The following is a 7,367-nucleotide window of genomic DNA, read 5'->3' on the forward strand; positions in this document are numbered from 1 at the left end:
TTTAAATCCTTAAACGAGTGAATCTCAAAAACATCAATACATCCAGATTTTATAGCATTTTTTGCATCTAATTTAAAGAAAGACTGAACCGGGGATTGAAGCCAATGAGTGAATCAAAACCATTTGTATTGGAACATATCATTGCATAAACGCATATATATAGTACTTTATAATGGGTGAATTTGACATTTGATACTTATCATCAATGATGTGTGTTCGGTCTATAATGGATGAATTTGACATTTGGTACTTATTATAAATTACGAAAAATATAATGGATTGGCAAATAAAAAAAGGATGACCTCATTGTGATGGTGTAGTGATTTTTTTTTTTTTGGGGTAAAATGATGGTGTAGTGATTTCTACTAGACGAGGATTCACTTTGTTGGTTTAGATCAAGGATTGATTTCTTTGTTCCACATGTAGTCAGGTCGAATTTTTAGCTCAACGTTTGAAAACGTAAAAGAAATAGAACCAAACTTAAAAGCAAAACAGAAAAAAAAACATCTCCTATTATCATCAAACCTTGATCATGAAAAATCGATCAGAACAATTATTCACTAACTTGACATCAAAATCCAACAATAGATAAGTCTCGGTAGCTCTCTCTGGCCTCCTTGGAGTTCCATTCTTCGCAGCTTGTATCAAATTGTTCACATATGTTCTTGCATTATACACACTGGCAGCCGTTCCTCCCGCTGTTGGCCAACCGCTCTCCGACACCATGATCTTCACTGCTCCGCCACTTAACTCCTCCAATGCCACGTAGACAGTGTCCAGGAGTGCGACGAAGAGGTTTCGGTATTTGTTTAACCCGTCATTGACTACAGTGTTTTTTTTTCAGCTAACAGAGGGTACACCAAACTGACGGGCTTCCATGTTCTTAAAGTAGATGAAGTAAGTGTCGATATTCACGAGCAGAAGAGATTTCTTGCTCACCAAGAAATCTATCACCCGCGCGATAAAAATCCGGAATACCAGTGTGAAAGATCCTCTCGAGGGCGGAAACCCTGTAAGGCTTCTGGTGTCTGTAGCTGTAGACACCTTGATCCCGAGGTCTGAAACAGCTCACTCCATGTTTTTTTTTTGGAATTTATTTTGTTTTTCATTTAGGCTTAATCTAAATTCTTATGGGTGCACAACTATAAATTCTAATGGGTGCATATAATTTACTTAACATTTACACTATTCTTTAAAAAAGTTATGGGTGCCTGTGCACCCCTTCTCTATCATTTGGCTTCGCCCCTGGATCCGAGGGTTTCACCTTGTTTCCTACCGATATGTAGCGGAATTGACCCCCTTTGTGTAGTTGCGGACGTTGTTACGGACCCATGTGTCCGCTTCAGCTTGGTTGGAGGCGATACGCTGGATATCAGAGTTGGGAACATCGATTATAAGCTCGAGAACCTCATGGTTGGGATCGTAAAGACGCATCAGCTGGATGTTACGCTGCCGGTAAAACGCAACCACATCTGCGGGACGTGGCAGGTTGTTTCCAAATTTCCCGTAGCACACTCCGATTTGCCCAGCTTCATTTCCAGGTTAAGATCCGCAATAAACAACAAAAAATGCATTTAATCAAATTCTGAAAACTCTAATCTAAATAGATTATTCAATATGATATCATCAATAGGTTAAGAAAGAGAACTGAACCTGCCTTGTAGAAGAAGGAAGCCAGTACGAAGCTGAGAATAAGCAGAAACAGTGGTGTGGAGGCTAAGCAACTCGATCGATGATGAGACATCTTCAAGAAAAAACAACCAAAAGATGATGATTTTAAGATACCGATCCCTTTGTTTTATTCCAAAACAAAGAGAAAATGGGTGACTGGTCAATGAAATGAAATTAAACAAAGTCATCCAGTCATATCATTCAGTAGTCTGAAAGTGTGAGCTTTCTATACATGTAGCCATGACTGACCAAATTATTTTGGACCCTAGGGCAAAATTTTTTTTGGTCTTTTAAATTTGATTTTTCAAATATTCTTTTTGCGTTTTGATAAATAAAACTTTATTCCTTTTGTATAGTTTTCTTTTGGTGAATAAGATTTTGTCATGGAACCAAAATAACATATACATGTATACATTTTTGTATGGAGTTTTGTTCAATTTTGTTTTAATTATAGACAAACAGGATTGAGCTGGACCGTCGCACTCCATGTTTCCAACAAAGCGGTCCTGGATGTAGCTTTTAATAGGGCCTAACCAGCTTGACACAAAGATCTTACTGTTAAATGAACGCATCGTCCACCTTCTCAAAGTCAAATACTCAAAATCTCAAATACTATTAAGTATTTTTTTTTTTGAAAATAAGCGGGATGCAAATAGCTAATCAGAATAACTGTGAATCAGTAATCTTCTAGAGCAAATGTGGTCGGTCATAAATTATGTTAAACATAAAAAGAAACAGAATATCTAACTTTCTCCGAATAATGGATCTTTCCCTACATACCCCACTGCATACAGCCTAAGGTTAAATGCGATGATGACTTGCAATGTTGGATATGGTAATTAAAAGCGGGTAATCACACGTCTATTGCGGACCATTGAATTGTATCCTAACATCATTAGACAAACTAGCCATCATCAGTTATTGTAAGATGGCTTTTGTTACTAATAGTTCTTGAAATCATCATTGACACTTTAGTTATCTCTCGTTAGACGATAATTTCCGAAAGTACTGAAGTTTTTCTATAGAGGAAACAAACATTATATATGGTAACACCAACCGGGGAAAAAAATTGTAGGGAATAGCACGTTCCTTCCAGTTCCTGTCTTTTTTCACCATTTACATGGAAATTTTATCACTTGTAAGAATTGGTAGTTCCTCCACGTTCCTTTTATTATGAGGAATTATAGTATAAATATATTTCACTAGGGTCGGCCCGCCCTACGGGCGGGATATACTTTACTCGTGATCTAGATTATTATTTTTTGTATGATTTTGTGGTTTGGACTTGCAAGAAATGTGTATAGTAATGATAAATGTCTTTTGAATGTTTTAGGTAAAGAGAAATTATACGTGATAAGATATATTTTGCTTGTTTGCAATAGTTGTTTCTTTATCATAAGAGTTGTGGAATTGCTATGCTGTGAGAACTTTAAAGGGTCTTCATGTTGTTTCATTTTATAAAAATTTGATTCTGTATTTGGTGAATTATTTGGGGTTTGTAGTATTTAGGTTCATAAGGATTGGGCTGTGGATAATTTTTTTTTTGTATGTTATAAGAGTATATACTTTTTATATTGAAATCATAGTCTTTCGATATACTATTGGAGAGAACGTGGTGATTATTTGAAGTTGCATTTCTTATTAAAGTAAAATGTTATATTGAATGAGACAAAGTAATAATGCAAAGCTAATCAAAGTATTTATACTTTGAAACTGAAAAGTGTTGAAACTGAATAGTTGCCGATGAGTGTAGGCACTTGTTAGTCATCGTAAAACCAACACCAAAAACTTTTCCATTTGTTTATATTAATAACAATCACTATATCGATTTCCGAGATTATTGTTGACACTTTTTTGGTGGTACTGGAAAGATCATATTAGTTCCATAACACTTCGTTTTCAATATAGAAACATCGCATAAGAAACGTTTGATCTATCTCAAAATTTGTCAGCTCCAGACATGTCGGTTTGCTGTTCATGGTGATCCATAAATTTTATGTGCATAGTACAATTATGGCATATAAATAGTTATCTTTACCACAGTTGTGGTGATTATTAATGAAATTGTGTTCTATTTTTATTATGTCGGTATAGATATTTTAATATGTTTGTCTTAGTATAAATTATCTAATTTCATTTCTGTTATTTTTTGTTTGTTATTAAGTTATTTTACATTATGTTTTTTGTTAGACTATGCAAGTCTATATATATTTAGTTTCATATCAATATTAAAACTATGGTTGAGCTTTTTTATTTTAGTATTTTTTATATAAAAAATCACGTTTAATTCAATAAAAATAACCTTACATTTTGTATTCACAATACCTATAAAACATATACTTATTTTGCCTTTAAACTAATTTAATGTAATCTTTTTAAAATGCTTAATGTATTCTCAGTTATATGTAACATTAATTTTCACTATTTTATAACAACTTACACTATTTATATTATTATTATTTTGTAAGTTATTTATATATAAATAATGAATGTGTTCTTGCCAAAAAGAATGAATGTGTTATGTAGCGCGGGATATGCATTTTTGATGTATGTAAGTATTTCTTGCATGATATTATTGTTTATAGATAAAATAGTCTATGGAAGTAACGAATGTGTAAATACATTTGGGACATACATTTGCTATTCTTCAACATGTGGCCGTGTATAGATGTTATAGAGAGGACTACTGAGAGAGTAATTTTCAATGTTGTTAGTGTGTTTTTTATATATTTTGGAACGATGATTAATTTCTTGTGCATACTATGAAAAATAGTGGAAGAAAAACATATTTGAAAAGGTTTTGAGAAAGAATTTTAATCTCGTAAATAACTTTATTTCAATAGGCTTCCCAAAATGAATTGTTTTCTGTTTTGGTATTTCAATTAGAGGACTTTTCTTTTGGGAGATTGGGAAAATAAAAATGATAACTCTTTAGTTGCTTTAATGTTATTTTATTGGTCACGCGATAAAGGAATTAATGTCTTACCGTAAGATAAGAATTCTATTTTATTGGTTTAAAGCATGTAAAGATGTAAACTCAAACTTATGTTGTTTTTTGGTATGGTTGAATATCAAGGGAGGAACTCATTTTTGCTTTAGCATCTGTGATTACTGCTTTTCAACTAAAAAGAGTTTCTAAGTGGAAAATCATCAACAGACAAACACTACTTCTGCGCTTCTCTCTCTCTCATCACCTGCAACACATTTAGCTTCTTCTTCTTCGTCTTCACCTCACGTACAAACCATTTGTTTAATCAAATTTACAATACGACCATGAGAAAGTATTCATTTTATCATGTGTTGTCTGATATAAGAAGATTGTGTTTACCACTTTGCAGATGTTCTTTTTCCTTTCAGTGTCTTTGAAGCTTCTTCAGCATAAGCTCGAGCAGCTTCTGCTGCATCTGTTTCCTTTGCAGCTTTTTCAGCCGCTGTCATGGCAGCTTCTACCTTTGAAACTGCCTGTTCTGCATCTGTTTCCTTTGCAGCTTCTTCAGCCGAATGTCCTCTCCTGTGGAAAGCCAAAAGGATGGGAGTGTGCCACTCTATACCTGTGTTTAACCTGTAAACTTCCCAAGTCGCTGTGAGTGAAGCATGTCTCAGTTTTACTAACAGCCAACCAAGCAAGTTGATTGCCAAAGATTAAGCACCCGATACTTGTGTCAAATACGTTCAAATGGCTGTACCAACTGATTAATTCTTAAATTGATAAGTCTATCACAAGCAGTCAAGTACTTTAACCTGGTCGACTGCAACCATTTTCAAGTCTAGCGGAGTGTTATTGTTCCTACACGGACGAAAAAGCAACACATGTACGTCAATCCACTAAGATCTTAAGAACGGTTGCACAATTACCTAAGGCACAGTCATCTATATATATTTATTTAAAAGCTATGCTGTTTACCAAAGCTTTTAAAATGTAGTGACAAAGTTTGTAGTAACCAGAGAACTACTGTCAAGGAAAAAAAAAAGCAAATCATTAAGCCTTGGATCATGGATAGTAATGGGGTGGTAGCAACTCAGGTGATTTTCTCGTTTTTTTGTTTGTTTGTTCAGATGTAAGAATTGAATCAAATTCCATGAAAATTTCTCTATTTCAATAAAGATTAAGCACTTTGAAATTTGGCTTATAAGAAGATTATCTTACAAAAAATGCATTGGTGATACTTCATAGTTACCTGAATGGTTGGCTTTTGAAAAGAATGTATTTCCAGGATAGTTCCGGAACTACACCAGAGAGGCTTAATAACTCGGAAATTTTTATGCAAGCAGTTTGACAAATAAGAGCGTTTATAATACACAAATAGCATATCACAGACTAAGCAAAAATAATCAGTAAAAGAGATATCATCACGTACTTGTCATAATGGACAGGAGCTCCCCCCTCTTAATCATGGAAAGCAATGCAAGATTGGTCTGTAAGATGAAACATCTCAAAAACAAACCATCAGGTCAAGGCATAGCAGAGGAAAAGATTCAAGGCAAGATAAAGTTAAGGACTAAGCCCATCAATGTAAGGAAATGACAAAGAAACAAATCATGTTTATGTGGTCACTGGTCACTGTACAATAGAGATCACGTGATCACAAATCAATACTCAGAATATGAGCTCTTCATTCAAACACTTACTTCCAACCTTAATACCAGATCTCTTAAACTACTCAAGCTCATAATCATAAGAAAGACAATGAAACTTACCAGATCTCGGAGTGATCCAAGCGCATCTTTTACGAACATCAAATAAGCAATCACCGGCCTTTTCTTCTCTCTCCTCTGTCATATTTTTTTCTCAGTGACAATGAAGTGTTTGACAAACTATGCTGCGAAGCTCTCTTCCCGCTCGAAGAAACTCGATACTCTACGGTGACGACTCGGAAGTTTTACGGAAGTTTTAGGAAGATTAAGAAAAAAAAGGAAAAAACTCACATATTTATAGATTATAGATTCACTCCGTAGAAGTTATGAGTGGGTATATTGAATGTGAAATGGTATGAAGAGTCGGAATGTGCTTTTAGTCAGAGGCTTAATCACGACGATTGGATGCACTGGATTATGTAATGGTGTTAGATTGTGAGAACCAGTATCAAGAATGTCAAACGATTAATTAGAGGCGGCAGCTTCGAATAGAGGTTGGTCGGCGCTGATTCATGGCACAGATGAACCCTAGAAAGGATGGAAGCTTTTCGTTAGGAAGGTGAAGGCGTCTTTGGGGCCAATTGTTTCTTTCTATCAGAAGGCTATAATTATTTGCGTAAAACATGAAGCCCAAAAAAGAAGCCCGTAAATATGAAGCAGACAACTTTAATGAAACGACACGTTTTAGAGATGCGACACGTGTCAGCCCCAGAAAGCTCGAATTTCTTACCTGGACGCTGATGTGTCAGAAGGAAGAGATCCAACCTTCTTTTATATATATAGATGTCAAATTAGATAAGGAACAATTTTCCTTCTAATTAATTCCATATCATTCTTTTAGATTACTTTCTCTTTGATTCCTTTCATTTTTAATGTAGTCACCAGTTGGATCTAGTGTGTTTCTGTAATGGTTAAATTTGGCATTTGGAACTCAAAAAAGTACAATATGTGAAGAATATAATGAATTGGCAAACGAAAATGTAATGGATACTGGATAACCAGGTATTTAAGGGAACACTCCTATACATATTGTATAACTAATAACCTCAGCGTATTGCTGA

At 34.6% G+C, this 7,367-nt stretch overlaps 1 protein-coding gene, 1 long non-coding RNA gene and 1 pseudogene across 2 annotated transcripts; 1 reads left to right on the forward strand and 2 right to left on the reverse strand.

Annotated features, from left to right (window-relative positions):
• Nucleotides 1-445: 445 nt before the first annotated feature.
• Nucleotides 446-1,180, reverse strand: LOC130507263 (probable glucan endo-1,3-beta-glucosidase BG3; annotated as a pseudogene).
• A 23-nt stretch (nt 1,181-1,203) lies between these two features.
• On the forward strand, nt 1,204-2,064 carry LOC130507261 (uncharacterized). Its single transcript, XM_057001970.1, has 2 exons — nt 1,204-1,541; nt 1,634-2,064. Exons 1-2 carry the CDS (start codon nt 1,204-1,206, stop codon nt 1,662-1,664), a joined length of 369 nt encoding a protein of 122 aa, XP_056857950.1. The 3' UTR covers nt 1,665-2,064.
• A 2,555-nt stretch (nt 2,065-4,619) lies between these two features.
• On the reverse strand, nt 4,620-6,866 carry LOC130507262 (uncharacterized). The gene is made up of 3 exons (XR_008942265.1): nt 6,370-6,866; nt 5,000-6,087; nt 4,620-4,895 (listed from the first exon to the last, which is right to left on the reverse strand). It is a non-coding gene; the product is annotated as an uncharacterized LOC130507262 (long non-coding RNA).
• Nucleotides 6,867-7,367: the final 501 nt, after the last annotated feature.

This window comes from Raphanus sativus, unplaced genomic scaffold (assembly GCF_000801105.2).
Source record: "Raphanus sativus cultivar WK10039 unplaced genomic scaffold, ASM80110v3 Scaffold4237, whole genome shotgun sequence".
NCBI lineage: Eukaryota > Viridiplantae > Streptophyta > Magnoliopsida > Brassicales > Brassicaceae > Raphanus > Raphanus sativus.